The 26,794-nt window shown below is 39.8% G+C and overlaps 1 protein-coding gene across 5 annotated transcripts in view; it reads left to right on the forward strand.

The window, feature by feature from the left end:
* Positions 1-26,794, forward strand: part of ralgps2 (Ral GEF with PH domain and SH3 binding motif 2) — a 470,074-nt gene that overhangs the window by 198,693 nt on the left and 244,587 nt on the right. For all 5 annotated transcript variants that reach the window (XR_015758209.1, XR_015758208.1, XR_015758210.1 and 2 more), the window contains exon 6: positions 23,357-23,440. Coding sequence is in view for 2 of the 5 variants with exons in the window: in XM_087990912.1 (XP_087847038.1) it covers positions 23,357-23,440 (84 nt within the window). In the remaining 3 variants the exon portion in view is untranslated. The remainder of the gene's footprint in view (positions 1-23,356; positions 23,441-26,794) is intronic.

Below are 26,794 nucleotides of genomic sequence, written 5' to 3' on the forward strand. Positions count from 1 at the left end.
TATTTCAACAAGCCACTGTACACTACAGCATAGAGGAACTACGAAGAGCAGAGGAAAATCACCTGTACAGTGTGTTCAAAAAGAATGGGGACCCAATGAATACAGTTCACCGATTTCTCAGCAACAAACCCAAAAAAGCAGACAAAAAGCATTCAGAAACCCTAGCCACTCTCCCCTACATCAAATACATCTCTGAAATGGCTGCCAGACTACTTAGACCCCTTGGCATCATAGCCCACAAACCCACCAACACACTAAAACTGAATCTCATGAACTTGAAAGACCCTATACAGACAACAAGCAAAACTAATGTCATTTACAAAATACCTTGCAAGAACTGTAACAAACACTACATTGGACAAACAAGCAGAAAACTAGCCACCAGGATGCATGGACATCAACTAGTCACAAAAAGACATGACCCACTCTCATTAGTATCCTTACATACAGATGAGGAAGGGCACCACTTTGACTGGGACAATACATCCATCCTAGGACAAGCCAAACAGACACAAGCACAAGAAGCATGGCACTCCAGCTGGAACTCTATCAACAAACACATTGACTTGGATCCCATTTACCACCCTCTGAGAAAAAGAACAGGAAATTACATCACCACAGAAAAATGACATCACCAACCCAAGGAAATCTAAATACATAAATAAAAAGCGGGCCATACCACCAATGCTTTACCGGATGTTAATTCCGGTGACAAAACGTCTGAAAATGAACCTTCCAGCTCAGCGAGCCAACTTACATCCAGGTCCACAGCCAGCTGATCAGATCTAAGCTCAGCAGCCCTGCCTCGTCCAGTTGTGGATGGACAATTAAACTATTCACTGGAAGAGGAAGCTCCAGAAATATTCCAATCCTCGACATCAGTGCAAAAGATAAGGCTGCAATATTTGTGACAATCTCATTTCAGAAGTGGAGAGCAGAGGATCTTTTCGGCCTCCTTTGGAGATCGTCAGCATGAAAGATGCCCATTTCAGCTATTTGATTACTTCCATTTCATATCAAGAAACATCTGAAGGTGTTGAATATTGCGAATGCTGTGGGCTCTGACAACATTTTGGCAACTGTGTTGAAAAAATTTGCACCAGAACTTGATACAACAATGACCACGCTGTACCATACATTTACAATACTGGCATTTGCCTGATGATGTGGAAATATGCCCTGTCCACAAAACCCAGACTGATATCCCATCTGTCTACTTTCATTCATCAGTAAAGGTTTGGAAAGTGTCATGAACAGGAATATTTAGCAGAACTTGTTAGCAATAACCTTCACACAAATGTTCAGTTTGGGGTCCACCAAGGCTGTTCAACTCCTGATATCATTACTGCCTTGGTTCGAACATGGACAAAAGAGATGAATTTCAAAGGTGAGAGCCATTGCCCTTGACATCAAAGCTGGTTCGACTGAGTGTAGCATCAAGGCACCCTCGGAAAACTAGGGTCATCATGGGGAAAGTTCTCTAATAGAATAGAAAGGAAGACAGTTGTGTCATAGGAGAGCAGTCATCTTAGCTGTTAGACATCATTGCAGGCATTTCTTAAGGTTGTGTCCTAGGCTGAACCATCTCTAGGTTTATCAGTGACCTTTTAATAATCGTAAGGTCAGTTTGAGTATGATCGCTGATGAATATATAATGTTCAGCATTATTCGTGACCCCTCAGGTACTGAAGCAGTCATGCACAAGAACAGTTCAGAGATTATGAATCTTGCAGCATGTTACTCACCTTCTGACTCTCCAAAGTCTGTGCACAATCCATGACAGACAATTCAGGAATGTGATGAAATATTCCCTGCTTGCCTGATGAGTGCAGCTCTATCAACACTGAAGAAGCTTGACACCATCCAAGACAAAACAGCCTGTTTCATAGGCACCACATTCACCAACATTGACTCCATCCACCATTGATACACAGTGGTAGTGTGGAGAATTGTACTGGAGAAATTCCCTAACTCTTCTTAGAAAGGGGAAACAGATACATGGGATAAGGTAAAAGTGAGGACTGCAGATGTTGGAAGTCAAAGTTTAGATTATAGTGGTGCTGGAAAAGCACAGCTGGTCAGGCAGCATCCGAGGAGCAGGAAAATCGACGTTTCGGGCAAAAGCCCTTCATCAGGAAATGGGATACCCCATTTGCAAATTCGCACCCAAGCCACTCACCATGTTAACTTGGAAATCTAGTCAAAATCCTGGAACTCTGTCCCAAATAACATTGTGACTATATCTACAGCAAATGGACTGTGGCAGTTCATGAATAAAATTCACCACCACATGCTCCAGGGCAAATAGGGATGTGTAATAAATGCTGGCCCAGTCAATGAAGTTCACATCCCATGAATTAACTTTTTCAAAAAACAAGCAATTGGATCTATGAACCTTCCTTTAAACATACAAGTTAATTTTTTTTCAGTCCAGTTAAGGTTATTGGTCTACAGTGCTAAATTATTGACACACAGTTTTGGAATTTAGCTTGGCACATTTGGATGTTTAATTTCATCTTTTACATTTCTGAGCATTTGTTTCAATTTAAGACTGAAACCTAAGAAGGTCCATTAAAATTTCATTGCTGCTGATTGTTTTCTTTTGTGAGACATATATTTCAAGGAAATAAAAATCCAGTTAACTATGAAATTTTGAGGATTAGCACTTGCAGCTTTTTGTTCACTTAACTATTGTATGGTCTTACATTGATTTGGAAAATTAATCTTTCGGATTGCAAGTATTTTTGTGATTCACTGATAAGGCTGAATTTCTAATATCCTGAACAATATATGTATATATCTTGAGTTTTATTGTCAAATTTAATTAAAGCACTTGACAACACACTTAATGTCTAATATTAGCATGATTAACTCAAAAGTTTGTATTTGTATTTTTGCAATTGAAATACAAAAGATGAAGTTGATTTTGTCTTAGAATGGGACAACTTTTTTGAAGCAAACCCCTAAGCAATAACTTCCAAAGGTTTTGCAAATGTTCTGGAAAGTTTGTTGACTGAAAGAGTTGGTAAGTAATAAATTTCAAATTTATATAGACACTTTTTTAGCTGGTAACAGCTAAGTTCTTCTCAGAATATATTTCATTTGATGAAAGATACATGTAATCTATAGGCTTAAAAGTATAACCTTTTCAATTGGATAATACAGTTAGGCTATGTCAAATATCTTCTATCAATTAACTAATTTTTCCTAAATGTATTTAATAAATTTTCACAAAAAAACAGCTGCTGTTAGTTTTCTTAAGGCATTGGTAGGGAACTTAGAAAATGTTTGCTCTTGCTAGATGTGTTTTGAAGTCTTCATACCTCTAATTATATAAAATAGTCTAGTTTTTAAACAAAATGGCCCAGGCATAATTCCAATTTATATATGTTTTTCTGTCCTGGTCCCCTCTAATTTTGCAAATCACTTTTTCGGCTTTAGGCAACAGATTAAAAGAAATATAGAAAGGAGTTCTTCAAAGTTTCTGTAGTGAGAAAACAGATTGTGAAGAAACTCACATCTGATCTTACTTTCTTATTTGTGTGTTCATTGACATTTTAAACTTAGTGTACGATACAGTCATTTTACTTTGGGGCCAGGCATTCTGAATTTGTGTTAAGAACTTGTAAACACTGAAGATTAGGGTTGTTGGTCACAATGAAACTGATTACTGTGTACCATTCTGAGCCAATTTAATGATCACTAGTTGGCATGTTCATGCTAATTTTGCTATTCCAATGTTTAATCCAACTGTATGTAACTTTTGCATAAAATTATGGGTTGTTTGCTGTGCTATCATTCACCATCTTTCAAATTTAACCAGAAGCTGACTGTTCTTAACATTCCTTTAATTGGGAAGATATAAAGCAATAAAATCAAAATTGTTGATGGAACTTTATTTTGAACATGTGCATTAGATTTACAGAGTAGGATATGTGCTTGCGTCTCAGCTTTCTGAGCAGGCTGTATGATCGAAAGGAAAATCTGCAAGTAAATGATTGTGTGTGGAATAATCTCAGACTCTGAAATGTTGACTTGGAAAGACATTTGGTTGCTTCTTTAGTGTTTTGACTGATATGGAGTTGCTGCTGGTTTCCAAACAGATCAATTGTGAGTATGCTACTGCTAGGTGTCTGGGATGGATGGAATGATTATTTGTCATTATGGTACCAATCAAGTAGGCTGTCCTTTTGGTCTTAGCTGAACATATGTTGTTATGATAATAGACTTATCATATTGAACATTTTTTGCAAAGTACTTGTTCATTTAGAAACTGAAATGTACTTTTATACTTTAGTGTTGATGATATCTGATCCCAAATTATTTTCTTGCCCTCATCGAAGTTGATTAGTTGAGGATAGATTTCCCAGTTACTCCGTCTACTTCAATTCAGTTGTCTTCATCTCCTATTTGTGTACTTCTTCAAAATCATTTTCACCTAAGGAAAACTTTTAATGACCTGCCCTGTGACTTCGAGTTGCACATTGTGTCCCAGCACAGTTGCAGAATTCATCCGAAACTCTACTGATGTGAAAAAAAATCTTTCAAAACCATATGACTACTTTCAGTACTCAAGTTTTTGATTAGATTAGATTCCCTACAGTATGCAACAGGCCCTTCAACCCAACAAGTCCACAACGACCCTTTGAAGAGTAACCCACCCAGACCCATTCCCCTACCCTATGTTTACTCCTGACTAATGCACCTAACGCTATGGGCAATTTAGCTTGGCCAGTTCACCTAACCTGCGCATCTTTGGATTATGGGCGGAAACCGGAACACCTGGAGGAAACCCATGTAGACACGGGGAAGATGTGCAACTCTACACATACAGTTGCCTGAGGCAGGAATTGAACCCAGGTTCTGCTGCAGTGAGGCTGCAGTGCTAACCACTAAGCCACCATGCCACCCCTTTTTTCTTAGTTTGTTGCTTAGTAGAGAGTAGCATAAGGAATGCATGGGCAAAATGCATTCAGGAGGAAAGAAAAGCAAACCCATTTAGCTTTTCAAAACACGGATGTGGCTCCAAATAAACTTCTGAAGTACCCACTGAGATGTGTTATAACGAATTGCCAAATATTTAAGCACTGGTCCAATTCTAGACTATTTAAAGAAAGAAGGTTGAGAAAAAGATATTTGAGATTTACATTTGAGTTAACACAATCTTTTTCAGCTTCAAAGTCATGATTATTAATCTCGTGCTTCTAAGCATGGTTGGATGAACAGCGGTTTCGCAGGTACTGGTTTGTGAATTGTGCTTAAACATGACAACCAATTGTGATTTGATTATTGCAATGTACTTTACTAGAATTTTCTAGTGACTGTACTAGCATAGTAGCTACTGATGATGGTATTTACAGTTGATATGTAGCAGGATATCTTCATTTCTGAAGATGGTATTTGTTGGTTATTGGATGCATTAGATTGATTCTAGTCAGTAACTTTGTATAGTTCCAATCCAGCACATGCTGGGGTAAGTTGTTGACTTTTAAATGCAATTTGCTGATTTCTCCAGAATTTCTGATCTTACTGTTGATTTGAATTGTTTAATTGTGATTGAAAGTACTATTTTATTTTCTCTTGATTCTAGGAAAGTAACTCTGGTCAGTGACTCAGCTATGAATTAAAACAAAACACTTTTATTTGTTACGGCTGGAACTGTGTTGGTTCATTTCTGAGATTTATGTCAGAAGTCTTAGTTTGATTTGCTGGATTTTCTCTTTTACATGGTGCAATTTGTATATTGTTGCCATGAAATCAAAAAATTGAATATCAATTTTCCAATTTTGATTTGAAATGTGCAAAGGTATATTCTGCCATTTAATCACAAGATGTACTTCAAAAAGATTCATATTATGCCACCATTTATTTTGATCTAACCATCTCGGTCAGGGACTGTTTGTTAGCTTTTGGTAACTTTCACATTTTGTCTAAAGCACACATTATACCTCAGACCCAGTGTGATAAGAGCACCATTAATTATGCCTGTTGGCCTGTTGTTTCACCAATTGTCTGACGTTTCAGTGTTAAGTTTAATGCTACTTGCCATGTTGCAATGTTTTTAAGGAGATCCTCCCCACATTAGAACATCGACCAGGCTGGACACATACTGCACATTTGGCTGAAAGTCTAGATTCATAAAAACATTCTCTCAACCAGGTATCTGTTTTGATAACTGGGTTGGACTGTTGCCTTTGCTTGACTGACATCTTTTAAATGATTACAGTTTTGTCTATGATCTCATAACTATCTTAATGTTTATTTATATAATATGAAGAGGTGTGAAGCATTTGAAATCTATTATTGATATTTTTAATGATATGCCTGACATTTTTACAAGGTTGGATGAACAGCGGTTTCGCAGGTACTGGTTTGTGAATTTTTTTTTCTCTGAGTAGTTCCATGTATGCCATTGTTAAAATGTGGCTTATTGTATCTTTACGTAGTATATGATATGAAGGGCAGGGAAAGGTCATGAATTGACATTGAGTATATGATGGTGATGGGCTCGATTGAGGGCATGTTTGGGCAGGAGAATGTGTGGAGTACAGTGAAGACAGTGAGGATTAGAGGATTTAACCACCTTAAATATATCTCTAAGAAAGTCTTAATGAATTGAGATGGGACTTCTTTACCACCTTCCCTGGCTGCTTATGCTGTGCTTCTGGTATTGGTGGGTTTCACTCTGTCACACCCCCTTGGAACAAACATTATATCAGTTTGGGTTCTTTCTTCTAAGGCGGGTCAGTGACTGCAGAAATTTCGCAACTTAAGCTAGTTGCCTCACCAGCAAATATTCAGTGTCCTGTGTTCAAGTTCTACGATAGCGCTTGAATAAAATATTCTCCGATTTAAAGATGAGCATCCTACTCTGAGCCCATTTGATGCTATTAGGAACCTGACCAGCAACCAAATTCTGAAGTGAACCACTGATGGGATGCTACCTGCTGTGAAAATAAATAGCTGTTAGTGAGTATCAGTTTTCAATTATTGTAACCTCAGGCTGGCTAAGCTGTCAGTACAGCAGTGGAGGGTTGGATAGCTCAGTTGGCTGGTCGACTGATTTGTGATTCAGTGACGCCAGTAACATTGGTTCAATTCCCACAGCAGCTGAGGTTACCATGAAAGACTCTTTCTATTCTCAAATTCTCCCCTTGCCAGCGGCGTGCTGGTCCTAAGGTTAAAACACCACCAGCCATGTCTTTCGCAATGAGAAAGGAGCCCTATGGTCTGGAAAGACTATGGCAATTTTTACCTTTTACCAGTACAGGCCAGTTATGCAATTTTTATGAGAAACAGATGACCGCAGTTGCTAGACTTTCGAAATAAAGATAGATCAACCTGCAATGTTAATTCTATTTGTCTTTCCATGTACAGAGTCATCGAGGTATACAGCACAGAAACAGACCCTTTGGTCCAACTTGTTAATGCGGACCAGATATCCTAAACTGATCTAGTCCCATTTGCCAACAGTTGGCCCATTCTTTGTAAATCCTTCCTATTCATATATCAATCCAGATGAATTAAATTGTTGTAATTGTACGAGCCTCACCAATTCCTGTTGCAGCTCATTCCATACATGCACCACCCTCTGCATGAAAACATTGCTCCTCACCACCACCGCTTCAGCCATTCAGAACCCTACTATTAACTGTACAAGTCTGCCCCGATTTGCCTTATCAAAATGCAGAGATTTGTCGAAATTAAACTTCATCTGCCACTCCTCGGCATATTGGCCTATCTGATCAAGCTCTTGTACTCTGAGGTAACCTTCTTCACTGTCCATTACACTACTAACTTTGGTGTCATTTGCAAACTTAGTAACCATGCCTCCTTTATCACATCTAAATTATTTATATAAATGATGAAAAGCAGTGGACCCAGCACCAATCCTTGCAGCACATCACTGGTCACAGGCCTCTAGTCTGAAAAATAACCCTCCACCATCACCCTCTGTCTCTTACCTTCAAGCCAATTTTGTATCTAATTGGCCAGCACACCCTGAATTTCATATGATTTAACCTTGCTAACCAGTCTACATTGTGGAAACTTGTTGAACGCCTTACTGAAGTCCGTACCGATAATGTCTACTGCTCTGCCTTCATCAACCTTCTTTGTCACTTCTTCAAAAAACTCAATCAAGTTAGTGAGACACGATTTCCCATGCGCAAAGCCACATTCACTCTTCATAATCAGACCTTGCCTTTCCAAGTCTTATCTCTTGGAATTCCCTCCAACAACTGACCTCCGTCTCACTGGTCTATAATTCCCTGGCTTTTCCTTACAACTTGCTTAAATAATAGCACCACAATATCTAACCTCCAGTCTTCCAGCACCTTACCTGTGGCTGTCACTGATACAAATATCTCAACAAGTGGCCCAGCAATCTCTTCCCTAGCTTCCCACAAAGTTCTGGGGAACACCTGATCAGGTCCCAGGAATTTATCCACTTTTATACATTTTAAGACCAGCACCACCTCTACCTAATATGGACACTTCGAAGCTATCACTATTTATTTCCCCAAGTTCTCTAGCTTGTATATCTTTTTCTGCAGTAAATACTAACACAAAATATTTGTTTAGTGTCTCACCCATCTCCTGTGGTTCCACATAGAGACAGTAAGATGATGGAGTGAGAGTGAGGCAAAATAGCAAAACAAAAAATAGGAAAGATTGGCATGGTGGCTCAGTGGTTAGCACTGCAAGCTCACATCGCCAGGGACCTGGATTCGATTCTAACCTCGGGCGACTGCCAGTGTGGAGTTGCGTGTTCTCCCCGTGTCTGTGTGGATTTGTGCCTGGTGCTCCGGTTTCTTCCCATAGTCCAAAGATGTGCAAGTTAAGTGGATTGGCCTCGCTAAAATGTCCGTAGCGTTCAGGGATGTGTAGGTTAGGTGTATTAGTCATGGGAAATGCAGTGTTACAGAGATAGGGTAGGGAAGTGAGATGCTCTTTGGCAGGTCGGTGTGGACTTGGGCCGAATGGATTGTTTCCACACTGTGGGGATACTATGGTACGATGACTGATACATCTCATCATGTGTCAAAGTGTCTGAAGCTTTATCACTATTATACATTTTGTTAATTGCCAAACAAATGATAGAAATGCAGCTAAATACAAGCAGGTATTCATGTTGAAAATTGAGAAATTTAATCTTATTTGCTACTGAACATATTGAGGAATTTTAATTTTTAAATAACTAATTTATATAACTATCATAGTTCAACTACCCAAAACTTCATAGAGTAAATACACCTGAGAGCACTGTTATGACCGAGACTGGAGGAGTACAGTATTTGCTTTTCTAGTCCCACTCTTCCAATGGTCATAATAATTTTTGAATTTAACAAAGATAGTCATACAGTAGAAGACATATAATTGGCTATATCAGGTTTAATATTGAGATCAGGTTAGCTTGGTTTCGTTAGTAAATACATAAACGTTAAGTAGAAGATGATAGATAGTTTATTACAAAATTGTTTGGTCAGGGCATTGCCCTTAAAAGTGAAAATAATGGCTATTATTCATTTTTTGAATTGAAACTGGCGCAGCGTGTGTACATGTTATTTCTGGCTACAAAGGCCTGTGTTTTAGTGTAGCCTCCAGTACACACAAGTGTGGCACACTGTAGCTAAATTGGTTGTACAGGCAATTTTTTTGCATTCAGGGTTATCCAGCAATTAAAAATTAGGTCTAATGTTGGCAGTGTGATGTGAATTTTGCAAGCATGGGTTAATTGGGTATGGTCAATACCTTGCTTGTTTGGAATAAATAATGGGATATGCTTATGATAAGATCTGTCAGTCTTTGGGATGATTGGCATACATACCAGACATTGCACCAGTACTGGAAATTATACACCTCTAACTAAATTATAATCACTACCATATAAAGTGCCCTTAAATTTGTATCCATTTCACCTATCCTGCTTAATTTGGTAAAACTAAATCTAGTCACACATTTGCCTCAATATGTGAAATGAAATAGAGAATAATGGGTATGGTCTGTTCGCATTTAAAGAGACGTGGTTACAAGGCAATCAAAGCTAAGAGCTAAGTATTCAGGATTATATACATTTCTATGACTCTATGACTCTAAGTCCTGCCCTGGTTTGTCTTACTAAAATGCAACACACTGTACTTATCTAAATGAAACTCTGGCTGCCATTTCTCAGTCCAGTTGATCAAGATCACGGTGCACTCTTAAATGACCACCTTCACTGTCCATTATACCACCAATTTTGGTATTATTCACGAACTTACTAACCATGCCACCTCATCCAAATCATTTATCTAAATGATGACCAACAGTGGACCCAGTACTGATCCTTGTGACAAACCGTTCGCCACAGGCCTCCAGTTTGAACAAATGTCTATCACCATCCTCTGTCTCCTATCGTCAAGACAATTTTTTATCCAATTGGCTAGCTCTCCCTGAATCCATACTTGAAGTTTATACATTAGTTGCTTACCAATTGCTTACATGTTGACAATTCTTCATTAGGTCCTTGCTTAGCATGAGGATTGCAAATGGATGGAGTCAGTTAGATCCTGAACTTATTCAACTGCCGAATATTATTATTAAACCAAAGAATGATCTGAAGTACCTATATGATAAATTTCTGTTCATAAAGCAAATTTTTAGTAAGATTTTAAGGTACAGGAGCAGAAGAAGGAAGTGCTGGATATCTTGAAATGCATTAAGGTGGATAAGTCCCCACGACCTGATCAGGTGTACCCGAGAACTCTGTGAGAACTAGGGAAGTGATTGTTGGACCTCTTGCTGATATTTGTACCATCAATAGTCACAGGTGAGGTGCCAGAAGACTGGAGGTTGGCTAACGTGGTGCCACTGTTTAAGAAGGGTGGTAAGGACGAGCCAGGAAACTATAGACCAGTGAGCCCTGACGTCAGTGGTGGGCAAGCTGTTGGAGAGATGTACATGTATTTGGAAAGGCAAGGACTGATTAGGGATAGTCAACATGGCTTTGTGCATGGGAAATCATGCCTCACAAACTTGAATTTTTTGAAGAAGTAACAAAGAGGATTGATGAGGGCAGAGCAGTAGATGTGATCTATATGGACTTCAGTAAGGCATTCGACAAGGTTCCCCATGGGAGACTGATTAGCAAGGTTAGGTCTCACAGAATACAGGGAGAACTAGCCATTTGGATACAGAATTGGCTCAAAGGTAGAAGATAGAGGGTGGTGGTGGAGGGTTGTTTTTCAGACTGGAGGCCTGTGACCAGTGGAGTGCCACAAGGATCGGCGTTGGGTCCTCTATGTTTTGTCATTTACATAAATGATTTGGATGTGAGCATAAGAGGTACAATTAGTAAGTTTGCAGATGACACCAAAATTGGAGGTGTAGTGGACAGTGAAGAAGGCTACCTCAGATTGCAACAGGATCTTGATCAGATGGGCTAATGGGCTGAGAAGTGGCAGATGGAGTTTAATTCAGATAAATGTGAGGTGCTGCGTTTTGAGAAAGCAAATCTTAGCAGGACTTGTACACTTAATGGTAAGGTCCTAAGGAATGTTGCTGAACAAAGAGACGTTGGAGTGCAGGTTCATAGCTCCTTGAAAGTAGAGTCGCAGGTAGATAGGATAGTGAAGAAGGTATGGTATGCTCTCCTTTATTGGTCAGAGCATTGATTCCAGGAGTTGGGCATCATGTTGCGGTTGTACAGGACATTGGTTAGGCCACTGTTGAAAAATTGCGTGCAATTCTGATCTTCCTGTCGGAAAGATATTGTGAAACTTGAAAGAGTTCAGAAAAGATTTACAAGGATCTTGCCAGGGTTGGAGGATTTGAGCTATATGGAGCAGCTGAACAGGCTGGGGCTGTTTTCCCTGGAGTGTCAGAGGCTGAGGTGTGACCTTATAGACTTTTACAAAATTGAGGGGCATGGATAGGATAAATAGACAAAGTCTTTTCCCTGGGGTGAGGGAGTCCAGAACTAGAGGCATAGGTTTAGGGTGAGAGGGTAAAAATATAAAAGAGACCTAAGAGCCAACTTTTTCTCACACAGGGTGGTACGTGTATGGAATGAGCTGCCAGAGGAAGTGGTGGAGGCTTGTACAATTGCAACATTTAAAAGGCATTTGTTTGGGTATATGAATAGGAAGGGTTTGGAGGGATATGGGCTGGGTGCTGGCAGGTAGAACTAGATTGGGTTGGGAAATCAGGTCGGCATGGATGGGTTGGATCATGTGACTTTTGATACGGTAAACGGGAAAGGTAGGGTGGTGGATGTATCTTTGTTGGTATGGAATAGAAAGAGTGCAACAGCAAGAAAGTCTTGGACTGAAAAAAGTAGGGCCCTGATGAATAGATTTAAGAAATAACAATGGAAAGGAGACTGGTGGGGGTAGTTTGCCAAGTAGCTATATTGTGAGACAGATTAAATCAGGAGATAATGAGGGCTAGTAAAAAAACAGTAGTTTAATCATGGGTGACTTTAATCTTTTTGTAGATTGGGAAAATTGAATTGGTAGAGAAAGCCACGACGAAGACTTCACAAGACGATATTCGGGACGGTTTCCTAGAACAATATATTGTGGATCCAAACAGGGCTTAGGGGATTTTGGACCTGGTAATTTCAATGAGGCAGATTTAATAGATGATCTCAGAGTAAATTGTTCAAAAAAGAATGGAAGGATAATCCTGGCAGTTACAGAACAGTCTGTTTAACTTCAGTGGTGGGCAAGCTTCTGGAAACAATTATTTGGGATAGAACCAGTAGCCACTTTGAAAGACGTAGGTTGATTAAGAAGAGTCAGCACAGATTTTTAAAGTTAATCATTTTTAATTAACTTGCTGGAATTATTTAAATAAATAACAGGCTCAGTGAGTGTGAAGTTGTTGTTGTATAAGATGGATTTCATGAATGCATTTGATACAGTGCTACACAACATACTTGGAAGAAATATTACACATTGTATAAAAGGGATTGCAGCAATGTGGATATAAAGTTGACTAAGTGATAGAAGACAGAGTAATGATCAATGGCTATTTTTTGGACTGGAATAAATTTTGTAATGCAGTTCCTTATTTGGACCCATGCCTTTCCTGATAATATGTTAGTGATCTGGATTATGGTGTACAACTTCATAGTTTGTTGATGACACGAAACTTGGAAGAATTGTAAATTGTGAGGAGGACAGTGGAACTCCAAAGAAGTGGACTGATGGGTGGCAGATGAGGTTCAATGTAAAGAAGTGTAAGGTGATGCACTTTGGATTGTCTTTCAACAGTCTTCTTACCAAAGTAGGGGTTACAGTTCTAAAGGGGGTTCAGGAGCAGAAGGACCTGGGAGTACATGTGTACAGATCATTGAAGGTGGCAGGACGGTTCGAAAGAGCAGTTAATAAAAAGCATAAACTGTCCTTGGCTTTATTAATAGGGACAGACAGTACAAGAGCATGGAGGCAATGTTGAACTTCTTAAGACACCTGTCAAACCTCAATTTAAGTATCCTGAGCAGTTGTGGGCACCATTGGTCTTGTTGGAGAGTAAAAGGTGAGGGGAAATTTGATAAAGGTTTTTTAAAATTGTGAACTGGCTCAAGGGCACCTAGGGACGGGCAATAAATGCTGGCCAGCCAGGGATGCCTGCATCCGACAAAATGAACAAATAAAAAAAAAGAAAAGCTTGGGAGAAGCTATTCCTGCTCATACAAGCAGCAAGAATGAGAAGGCAGAACTATATAAAAGAAGCGAAGGTAATAGGAGTAATAATGTTTTCTCACAGCAAGTAGCTATGAAATGCATTGCCTAGAAATGGAGGCAGGTTGACTTGAGACTTTCAAGAAGGCACTGGATGATTATTTGGTTAGAAATAATATGGAAAGATGTGAGGAGAAAACAGGAGATTGGCACTTGGTAATGATAGCTGAAAATGTGTTGCTGGAAAAGCGCAGCAGGTCAGCAGCATCCAAGGACCAGGAGAATCGAATCGACGTTTCGGACATGAGCCCTTCTTCAGGAATTCTGAAGAAGGGTCATGCCCGAAACGTCGATTCTCCTGCTTCTTGGATGCTGCCTGACTTGCTGCGCTTTTCCAGCAACACATTTTCAGCTCTGATCTCCAGCATCTGCAGTCCTCATTTGGTAATGATATTTCTTTGAAGAATTGGTGCAGGCATAATGACCAAATGGTTTCCCTCTGTGATTTTGAGATACTGTGATTAAATTATCTCTTCGGAATCCATGACCACAACATGGTAGAACTTAGCATTCACTTTGAGAATGAAGTGTCTGGGTCACAAACAACTGTGTTGAACTGTGCTGTGTAAGAAGGGTAATTATAAAGGAATGAGACTCAGTTGGCTGGAACGGACAGGGAAGCACCAATTGAAGAAAAGATAGTTGATGAACAACCGCAGATGTTTAAGAAAATAGTTCGTGGCTCACAGTAAAGATGTATCCCAGTGAGGAAGAAGGATTGTAAGAAGGGAGTAAATAGCTATAGTTAACCAAGGAAGTTAAGAGTTCCTTTAAAATTGAAAGAAAAAATGTAGAATGTTGAAAAGGTTAGTGGTAAGTCCGAGAATTGGAAACGTTTTAAAGGACAACAGAAGAGGACTTTAAAAAAGTGAGGTGGGAGGAAACAAACTGTGGTTAAGCCAACAAACAGTACAAAAGCAAGTATAAAAGTTCTTTCAAATATATAACAAGGAAGAGAGAGGGTAAAGGCAACATCGATCCCCTAGCTGATGAGGCGAGGGAAATAATAGTGGGGAGTACTTTCTATCAGTTTTCATGATAGAAGACATAATCTAAAGGGCAAAGACGGAATATACCAAGTACAATAACTATCATTTGAGCAATAATTAGGCTAAAAGCTCTTGGACTCCATTATAAGTTGCACAACATCAGAGGATTATCTTGTACTTTATTTATCCTGCATCTCTCTCTTTCTCTCTCACTTTGTCTCTTTGTTCTAACTCCTCCTACTGACTGTGCCTCATATAAATCGTATTTCTCCTATTCACACCTTCATTTACATCACCTTTTATATCTCTACTTCTCTTTACCACCGTCTTTGTCTTCTGCTGCAGATAACCTCAAAACCTGTTCCAGTTTCTCCTCCTCCCTTTCAGTCAACTGCATAAAAAATACAAGTTTTGCATTCCTTTCAGTTCTGAAGTAGCCATATCTGACTTGAAATGTTACCTCTGTTTCTCTCTCCACTGATGCCGCCAGACTTGTGGAGTTTCTCCAGCACTTCCTCTTTTTATTATATATTTTCAGCGTCTGCAGTATTTTGCTTTTTTGTAATAGCAAAGCATTTAGAAATGCATAATATTATCAATGGAGTCATCATGGCTTCATGCAGAGGAAATCATACCTGAGAGATGTATTAGAATTCTTAGAGCTGGTAATAAGCAGGATAGATAAAGAAAGACCAGTAAATATAGCATGAGTAAATTTCCAAAAGACATTTGATAAGCTACCACATATAAAGTTATTTAACATGATAAAAGCCCGTAGCATTGAGGGCAATATATTAGCATGGATAGAGAATCAACCAATTATCCCAACCGTCTATGTTTTATGAAAGGGGACATTTTCAGATTAGTAGTCTCTAACTAATGGAGCACCACAGTGATCAGAGCTGCAGCCACAATTATTTGCAGTGTAAATGACTGGCTTAGAGGAGGGAAATGAATGAAATGTCGCCAAGTTTGTGGATGATGCAAAAAGGAATGGGAGAGCAAGTGATTAGGATGACAAGTCTGCAGGGACAGTTTGTGGAAACAATTGTGAATTGGAGTAGAATGTGAGGGAAAATGTGAAGTTATGCACTTTGGCAGCAAGAAGAGATGAGCTGAATATTATTTGAATGGGAAAAGCTACAGTAAGCTACAGAGGGATTTGAAACCACTCGTACGTAAATCATGGCCTACATCTTCCAGTATGGGAGCGGTGAATTTCTCAGGCTAAGTCCCTGATGCGTGTTGGGATATGGTGAAGGTTCCAACATGCACACGTGATAAGGCAGTTTTAATTTCTGACTGCGGCTTTGATCCTGCCTGTATTGCTGTTGAATATACCATAGTGGTATCAGATGGCCAGAACCAGAGAGATTTGGGCTATTTGGCTTTTACTATTTTTTGCACAGAGCTTTTCGTAAATGGGGCAAAAGTTGCTGTTTTCAGATAATGTATGAAGTCTGGTGAGTAATATAAATCATCAAGTAAATGAGCTGGAGTAGCAAAGCATAGTATTGACTAGACAAAGTTAACACTGCCTTGATGTCTGAAGCATGCACATGGCACATTGCCAACCTGGCAAATTTTATCTCACTTTCCTGCACCAGCGTGGTTGGGGGTGAGAGAGTGGGTGGTCATGAGAGATGGAGATTGCGAAGTAGGAGTTTGAGCATTTTAGGGCAGACAGAGGGGGGTAGGGTGTGTTTTGGGCAGAGAGAGGGGGAAGCTAGTGTTTTTGGGGAAGAGGGTGTTTGCATGTTTTGAAGGGAGAAGGGGTGGGTGAATGTGAATATTTTGTTGGAGAGAGTATGTGCTGCCACTGAGGGAAGGCCATCCATTGTCCGAGTGACAACTCCATGTCAAACAATGCAAAGCAATGAACAGAAGTCACATCTTAAGCGGCATGTCTTCAGTTCAAACCTCCTGTTTGTTACTGCAACCCTGTTGGAGCCAACACTGGACATTGCAAGAACCTCCAGTATAAAATGGTAAGTGATAGATTCAAGTGCAATCAGTGGTGAGCACATTCTCTTTGTAATTGACTGGAAGATGAGGCCATTGTCTTTTTTTTAAATTTGCACTGTATGTTAGTTGGGTGCAGTCTATTGCTCACATCTGCCCTGCATGTCAGCATGAGGTAGTCTTGTGCTAATAATGATCAGTTTTTCCCAAGGCTAAAATTGGCTCCTCACTGTTTCGCAGGATCATTGAATGGTGCATCATACAATGATGCCATTTTGTTCACATCTTCTGCCCTGGTGCTTTCTCAGGGCAATTTCACTGTTCTTCTTTCCCCTTATCCCTGTAATATGTTTTTATTTAAATCTTTAACAAATTCCCTATTAATGAATCTGGATGTAAATTTGCTCATTGAGCTGGAAGTTTCATTTTCAGATGTTTCGTCACCATACTGGGTAACATAATCAGTGAGCCTCCAGTGAAGCACTTGGTCATGATCCGCTTTCTATTTGCATTTTGATTTTCTTGGGTTGGTGATGCCATTTCCTGTTTTTTTTTCTCTGGGGGGTAGATGGGGTCCAAGTCGATGTGTTTGTTGGAATGTTGTTGAGGAGTTCCCGTTGGAATGCCATGCTTCTAGGAATTCTTGTGCGTGTCTGTGCTTGGTTCGTCCTAGGATGGATGTGTTGTCTCAGTCGACTACACATCCATCCCAGGGGAAGCCAAACAAACCCATCAACTTGGATCCCATTTACCACCCTCTGAGAAAAAGAACAGGAAATGGCATCACCACAGGAACTGGCATTGCCACAGGAAATGACATCACCAACCCAAGGAAACCTAAGCACATAGAAAGCGGGTCACTAACACCAGTGCTTCACTGGAGGCTCACTGATGATGTTACCTAGTATGGTGACGAAACATCTGAAAATGAACCTTCCGGCTCAGTGAACAAACTTACACCCAGAACCTCAACCTGAGCTGCAAATCTTCCAAAAACGCACTAACACCGATGGGTGCAATACAATAAAACTGGCCTTAAAATGGGAAACCAACGCCATCCGACAGAGCACCACCCATGATCAGCTGTATTTTCTGCACGAATGCCAAGGGAAACAGGTACTATCAAATGTCTTAAATACAAACCTCCCCATAACATCCCACTAGCCAAAAGAATAGCAGAGCAAAATGGCTGCAGAATACTTAGAGAATAAGGTAATGATGCCCACAACAGACTATAAATAGAACCGGGAAGTGTCTTGCCAAAAAAACTTTACTCAATAACACAACAGACCATGAATGACAGACATAGTACAATGCGCCTTAGGCGTTAGACAATGAAAAACACAGAAGATGCAAAAACTAGACACCCACAAAATAATAACACAGACAACACAGAAGCATGGATAAAAAACTTATCTGACTGACCTTTAACAGGCACTGAAGAAGCTGTGTAAGTAAGAGGATTAAATTATAACTTCCAGGATGTGAACAGGAAAGATTCCTTAGCATTAAAAACAACACTGAAAGACAATGAACTCACAGAAGAAAACCATCAGCCAGACAGTCATACCAACATTAAGCAGAGAAAAGGAAGGAAACATACTCAATACATCAGAAAGGAAAGGACTAGAAGGGCTCCAAAAGATAAAAAACATTGTTATCCTACCTGCAGACAAAGGCTGCTTGACAGTCATCGTAAACCGAAGAGACTATATTGAGAAAGTGAATGCACTACTTACAGATACTGATACTTACCAACAGGTGGCGATAGACACGACCCCACAACTAGAGAACTGAATCACACCCTACTCAAAACTTCAGAAACCTGGACAATTAAATAAGACAGACTTCCCAAAATGAAACCAAACAGATCCAACACACCATGCTTCTACAGATTACCCAAAATTCACAAGCCAGGAGCCCCCTCAGACCCATTGTCTCGCTATCTGGAACACCTACATACAGATTAGCCAAGGAGCTACACCAAAGACTAAAACACTTAGTAGAAGACTCACACCCCTCCATCCACTCCACCAAAGAATTCCTGAACACCATCAAAGACACCAAGATAGAAGAGGATGAAGTAATGGTCTCCTTTGATGTAACAGCTCTGTTCATGTCCACCAACATCAACCTGGCCAAGGAAACACTGACTACACTATTAGAAGAACCAAAGACACATGCACCAAACACTACCAACTTCATCAGCAAGGACAACATCGTTAAGGTAGTGGACCTTTGCCTTACCAACCACTTTACTTTCAATAACAAAACCTACAGACAAATCAACGGAACACCCATGGGATCTCCAATATCAGGATTCTTAGCAGAGATGGTAATGCAGAGACTCGAACAAACAACTCTGCCAACCATCCAACCCAAGCTTTGAGTCCATTACATGAATGACATGTTTGAGGAAATTAGAGGAAACTTTCAAGACCATCAATAACATCCTTATGAATTCACAAAATTCACAAAAGAGGAGGAAGACAACAACAAACTGCCATTCTTAGATGTCACAGTAGAGTGAACAGCCAATGGAGAACTTCAAACCAGCATCTACAGGCAAACAACACATACGGACCAAATACTGAACTACAGAAGCAATCATCCTAACACCCACAAACAAAGCTGCATTAGAACATTATTTCAATGAGCCACCACACAAGATGCAGCACAGAGGAACTATGAAGAGCAGAGGATAATCACCTATGCAGTGTATTCAAAAAGAATGGGTACCCAATGAACACAGTCTGCTGATTTCTGAGCAACAAACTTAAACAAGCGGATAAAACGTGCCCAGAAACCCTAGTAACTTTCCCCTATATCAAAGACATCTCAGAAATGACTGCCAGACTACTCAGACCTCTTGGCATCATGGTAGCCCACAAACCCACCAACACACTAAAACAGTAACTAATGAATGTGAAAGACCCCAAACGGACAACAAGCAAAACTAACTTAATTTACGAAATACTTTGCAAGAACTGTAACAAACACTACATTGGACAAACAGGCAGAAAGCTAGCCACCAGGATACATGAACATCAACTAGCCACAAAAAGACATGACCTACTCTCATTAGTATCCTTACATACAGATGAGGAAGGACATCACTTTGACTGGGACGACACATCTATCTTAGGACAAGCCAATCAGAGACATGCACAAGAATTCATAGAAGCCTGGCATTCCAACTGGGACTGTACCAACAAACACTTTGACTTGGACCCCATTTACCACCCTCCGAGGAAAAGAACAGGAAATGACATTACCAACCTAAGGAAATCTAAACACAAATAGAAAGTGGGTCACAAACACCGGTGCTTTACCGGAGGCTCACTGACTATGTTGCCTAGTATGGTGATGAAACGTTTGAAAACGAACCTTCCAGCTCAGCGAGCAAACTTACATCCAGAACCTCAACCTTAGCAACAAAACATCTCAAATGTCACTCCGTATTAATGGCTCTATTTCGTGGTATCTAGCACCTTATTAGACAGTGCTTTTCCAAATCTTTACTAATTGTTGCATAAAAACAATTTTCATCTGTATGCCTCTAATTTGGGCGGCACGGTGGCACAGTGGTTAGCACTGCTGCCTCACAGCGCCTGAGACCCGGGTTCAATTCCCGCCTCAGGCGACTGACTGTGTGGAGTTTGCACGTTCTCCCAGTGTCTGCGTGGGTTTCCTCCGGGTGCTCCGGTTTCCTCCCACAGTCCAAAAGATGTGCAGGGTCAGGTGAATTGGCCATGCTAAATTGCCCGTAGTGTTAGGTAATGCGTAAATGTAGGGGTATGGGTGGGTTTCGCTTCGGCGGGTCGGTATGGACTTGTTGGGCCGAAGGGCCTGTTTCCACACTGTAATGTAATCTAATCTAATCTAATCTAATCTAGTAATCTAATTTGCCAATCATAAATATATCCCCCTTCTTAACCACCCTTCAGTCTGTTCCCCTTCAGTTATTTTTAATCAACTTGTTCAGATATATGATGCGCATCCAGATCAGGTAGAACTTGAAGCAAGGCCTCCTGGCCCAGAAGCAAGGACACTAGCACTCTGCCACAAGCCCTTCAATTTTCCTTTATTTTATATCCAGAAGTACTCTTACACATAATTGAACTTTTGTTTTCCATCCCAAATCACCTGATGTATTTTTTCATCTATTAACCATGAACAGTAGCAGTTTGTGTCTCGTGTACATTTTAAAAAATTTAACCTATTTTTCTATTCTATTCAGAGATTGTATTATATATCTCTGTAGCAAGTGGAATTTGAATGAGACTCTCAATCCAGGGATAGGGACTCTACCTCCACACCACAAGAGCTACTTCCAGATTTTTCTTTACAAACCCCTTTGCGATTTTAAACATCTGTTCCTAATCTCCTGGTAGTCTTAAACAAAAACAAAAGTTGTTGGAAAGCTTACCAAATCTGGCAGCATCTGTGAAGAGAAATCAAAGTTAACATTTCGGGTCTGGTGATCTTTCCTCTCAACTGTTAGTCTCCTTTACTGTAAGGAGTACAGCTTCTCTTGTCTATTTAAGTAACTGATATTTTATTCCTGGAACTATTCTAGTAAATCTCTTGAAGATGCTGTTATGATCCTATCTGATGTTATTGCCGGATAGGTTGGATCCTAGATTGAAATTTGGTTAGATAGATAATACTCTGTTTATTTCTAATTTGGAGGGGTGATCTTTCATTGAGCATGCAATGCTGCAGATTTTGTTATTACAATAAAAGAGCTGTTTAATATGCAAAAATAATAAAATAGAATAAATGAAACTATTTTGGTATAACTCAATTTGAAAGATTTTGAAACGCACAATAGAAATGCAATCCCGCTTATTAACACATTCACATTATTGTACTCAAACACCAGAGAAAGTTTGCTTCTCTATCACATATATATGTTTACCTTAACTGTTTCTTTCAATTCATTGTGTTGAGAATTAACCTCTTCCTTGATCTAATCACATAACTGACCTTAGACTTTCTCAGTTTCAAATAACCCCATTAAGGTCTAACCAAATACTTGTGGTCTGGATCTTTCAACCTAAAATCCTTACACTGAGATACCCCTATTTCATAACTGTTCTAAGCTATTGCCTGCCTTCAGGAGAAATTCTTTTACATATCTAGCTTCCACTGGACTTCTGAACTGAAAACAAATGCTTTCCAAACTATTAGTTTTTTCCCAAAAGAAAATTCCAGATCCTGCATTAAAGTGAGTTATTGCTCCTTAATGTTTGTTGTGGATGGTGTCGAGCTTTTTGCATATTTGTGGCATCACATATCTCCAACATTTGAGAACTGTTCCGTCACACTCCGGATTTATGCTTTGTAGACAACGGAAAGGTTTTGGGGAGTTGGGCTAAGTGTCAAGTAACAACACCAATATGCATTTATAAAATGCCTTTAAAGTAAAAAACATGTCCTCACTGGAGTGTTAGGAAGCAAGATTTAACACCAAGCTACATCATGATATATTTGGACAGAAAGCCAAATGTTTGCTTCAAGAGGTTACTTTTGATGAATGTCTTGAGAATGAGACTGTTTAGGCCTGAGACAACTAAGGGCACAGTCAACAATGGTGATGCAATTGAAAGTTGTGATGCTCAAAATACAGTATTATGTGACTGCATATTCTTCTGAGGGATTGTGGGGCAAGAGGAGGTTATAGACATAGAATAGAGCAAGCTGAGAATGTGTTGCTGGAAAAGCGCAGCATCCAAGGAACAGGAGAATCGATGTTTCGGGCATAAGCCCTTCTTCAGGGCTTTAAAATAAATAGAGGAAAGTGTGTCCAGCAGGCTAAGATAAAAGGTAGGGAGGAGGGACTTGGGGGAGGGGCTTTGGAAATGCGATAGTTGGAGGGAGGTCAAGGTGAGGGTGATAGGCCGGAGTGGGGTGGGGCGGAGAGGTCAGGGAGATGATTGCAGGTTAGGAAGGCGGTGCTGAGTTCGAGGGATTTGACTGAGACAAGGTGGGGGGAGGGGAAATGAGGAAACTGGAGAAATCTGAGTTCATCCCTTGTGGTTGGGAGGGTTCCCAGGCAGAAGATGAGGCGCTCTTCCTCCAACCGTCGTGTTGCCATGGTCTGGCGATGGAGGAGTCCAAGGACCTGCATGTCCTTGGTGGAGTGGGAGGGGGAGTTAAAGTGTTGGGCAACGGGGTGGTTGGGTTGGTTGGTCCGGGTGTCCCAGAAGTGTTCTCTGAAACGTTCCGCAAGTCGGCGGCCTGTCTCCCCAATATATGCCCGAAACGTTGATTCTCCTGTTCCTTGGATGCTGCCTGACCTGCTGCGCTTTTCCAGCAACACATTTTCAGCTCTGATCTCCAGCATCTGCAGCCCTCACTTTCTCTCATAGAATAGAGCAAGGCAAAGGAGGGACTTGAAAACAGATTTTTGTTGAAGCCTCAGGTATTGCTTGATTTAATGTTGACATAGGTCAGCAATGCAAATAGTGATGTGTAAACCGGGCTTGATGCTTAGATCAACATGAGCTACAGACTTTTGAATGAAGTCAGATTTATGAAACATAGAATGTTGGAGGCCTCTCTACGAAAGCAGTCATGAGTGTATGAATGTGGAAAGAAACAATCATATTTGGCATTGGAAAGCCTGGTTTACACTGAGTAATCTTGTAATAAGTTCAACAATTTGTTTTCTAGGAGCTGTCAAGTTGTGGCTGGAATAAAAAGGAAAAGCACAGTTCATCACCAAATGTCGTAGCCTTCACTAGGAGGTTTAATCACGTGAGTATTAGTTGAGACTTGAGTCATGGAATTGAAAGATAGAGTGTTTATAAAATAGATTGCATTTGATAATCTCATAAAAACAAATTAATTGAAGCTAAAAATTTGCATGGGGTCTTGTGATTGATTAAAAATTTATGACCCATGTTGACAGTTCTCTGAGACTTCCCCAATATGCTAGTCAATGGATGTACCTTTACTTGCTGAGCTGGAAGGTTTGTTTTCAGACATTTCATCACCAGACTAGGTAACATCATCATTGAGCATCCGGTGAAGCACTGGTATTAGTGACCCACTTTCTATTTATGTGTTTAAGTTTCTTTGGGTTGGTGATGTAATTTTCTGTTCTTTTTCTAAGACGGTGGTAAATGGGGTCCAAGTCGATGTGTTTGTTGATAGAGTTCTGGTTGGAGTGCCATTCTTCTAGGAATTCTTGTGCATGTCTCTGTTTGACTTGCTCTAGGATGGATGTATTGTCCCAGTTGAAGTGGTGTCCTTACTCATCTGAATGTAAGGATACTGCTGAGAAAAAGAACAGGAAATGACATCACCACAGGACATGACATCACCAACCCAAGGAAACCTAAACACATAAATAGAAAGCGGGTCACTAACACCTGTGCTTCACCAGAGGCTCACTGATGATGTTACCTAGTATGATAACGAAATGTCTGAAAATGAACCTTCCAACTCAGCAAGCAAGCATACATCCAGCATCTCAACCTGAGCTGCAAATCCTCTCAAAACTCACTAATGCTGGTCAGTTACACATTTTGCTAAGTATAACGATGCTGTGTCTGTGAAGTATACTTCACTGATTCTTTGACAGATTATTATAAACCATTAGACCATATCAGCTATTTGTTCAGAAAAGTCAAAAAGAAAAATACATGTTTAACTATTGCACAAGGTTAGTTTTCTGAATTGTAAATATGTCGAAGAATGATATTAAAATGTTCCAGTTCTCAACTTTTTCTCTAAATTTTTCTGATGTGTCCTTGACTAAAAAAAACATTTATCGCAGCAGAAGTTTCCCATAAATTTTAACTCGTTGCATGTGAGCTGTTCAGGTTTCACAATTAATTTCCAATTATGTGATATTCATAATTGGACCACATTTTGGAATGCACATCACAATTCATCCATTATGAAAATGAAATATTCAGCCAACTTATATGTGCTAAACCTAATGGATCACTTTTATTTGGAAATTAAATACTGCATTGAATTAGAAAGATCCTGAATGTTTCAATTCTTGGAGGGGAGAAGAAAACCCGAGACAAATAGAATAAGTACACTTGTTACTCTATTTTTTTTAAAAAATTGTTTCTTAGACAATGTGTGAGCAATTGGGCTTTTATATCAAACATCCAGCTAGCATTTTGGCTAATATGCTAACAACAAAGCAAGGACACTCGTATTGCTCAGAATACAAACATTGGACTCGTCCCTCACCTTTTAAAAGAAATCTGCTTTTTCATTCTGTTTTCAAAATTATTTCACATCTCACCACAATATAGTACATAATAGTCATGGGGAGCTGGTGGTATTAGCACGAGACGACTAGTCCTGAGACCCAGGTAATATTCTAGGTATCCAGGTTTGAATGCTGCTATATGGTAGGTGGTGGAATTTGAATTCCGTACCAAATAATCTGGAATTAAGAGTCCAATGGTTACCCTAACACCACTGTCAATTGTTTGAAAAAAAAATCTGGTTTGCTAATGTCCTTTAGGGAAAGAAATGTGTCAGCCTTACCTGGCTAGGCCTACATGTGACTTCAGACCCACAGCAATGTGGTTGACTCTTAGCTCTCCTCTGGGCATTTCGGATGGGCAATAAATGCTGACCTAGGCAGCAACAGCCACATTCTGTAAATAAGAAAAAAAGTCACTTTCTTGCCCAATCACTGAATCATCTATATATGTTTGTGGACTCTTCACATTCTCCTTACAGCTTACTTTCCCACAAAGTTTGTATCATTGTACTTAGATATTGTTGTGTATCTGTATTGCTTAAATTTGTCAGGCTGTCACAATCGTGGCCCTTACTGCAGATTTCTGAGGCACTTTGAAAAAGAAGAGGAGAATAGTACTGTTAGCATAGATTTAGAACAAAATTCACCTCAGGGAAGTAGTGAATACTGTACAAGAAGCTTGTTACCTGTTCACCCTCTAGGAATACTCACAGTAACATGGAAGGCTATGTTTTGAGCTTGGGTTGTAGACTTTTTCAGGGGGTGAAGGCAGCTTCAGGGTTATCTTGCTTTAAAGGGGGATAACAGCAAGGTATTGCTAAACTTTTTTGTATATTGTGCTACATAGGCCCTTTCCCAATTTAAAAAAAAAACAAGTATAAAATGGCAGGAAATTTTGGTGCTGTAAGGCAATATTATGAAAATACAGTGAACTGTATTTAATTTAATTCAGTTTATCAGAGACAGATTGATCTGTGATTTAAGATGTGAAGCAATTCAGAAAAGAGTACTGATAGAGAGTAGCCTAGACTCAAATCACTGGATGTAAGTGACCAAGGAAGCTCAACAGTTAAACTCGAGCATGAGCGTTCACAAAATGGTGGTTGAGAGATGAGCATCAATGCAGACTCAAAAACTGCCATCGGTGTGGAAAATCAGATCACTCAGCCAGTATAAACAATCTGTAATTAGGAAGTGGCACGAAAGGGCACATTTACTGAGACCGACAGTATAGATTGGTGAGCACAGGGTTGATATCTTAATAAGGTTTACTTTGATTTAAAACATAGATGACAGATTTAAGCTGGCTTCAGGACTTTGGAGGGTAGAGTGTGGGAGATCAGCCAGGAGTGCACTGGAATAGTAAAATCTACAGAGATCAAGGGCTTATTGGGTTTTAGTAACAATGAATTGAGATGAGGTGGTTATAGAAGAGGAAATAAATGATCTCAATAATCATGTATATTTGAAATTGGAAACTCACCTATGAGATAAGTATGACATGAAATTTGTGAGTAGATGAGTTTGATCTCAGACTATTGTTCGGAAACAGAATTTAGGTGGTGACCAAAATAAAGAACTAAAGTCTTCCCAATATTCAATTGGAGGAATTTTCTGCTCATTCAGTACTTAATGTCAGGTAAGCAATCTAATAAATCTGGTAATTTTGCAACAGTGGAAGAAGCAAAGGAGATTGTCATGAGGTAGAGCAGGGTGGATCAGAATCCAGGTGAAGAATAACACTGCGTTTGGTGTGGTCAACTATAGACAGGTCAAGAAGGTCAAGGTGATAACATTTTCTTTTGATTCAGTAATGTCAGATGAAAGTTTTGACTTTGAACTGTTGCCAAACACTGTTGTGATTTCCATCATACTAT

Source organism: Chiloscyllium plagiosum, unplaced genomic scaffold, assembly GCF_037043375.1.
Source record: "Chiloscyllium plagiosum isolate Xiang-an unplaced genomic scaffold, Cpla_swu_hap1 HiC_scaffold_9, whole genome shotgun sequence".
In the NCBI taxonomy this organism is placed as follows: domain Eukaryota; kingdom Metazoa; phylum Chordata; class Chondrichthyes; order Orectolobiformes; family Hemiscylliidae; genus Chiloscyllium; species Chiloscyllium plagiosum.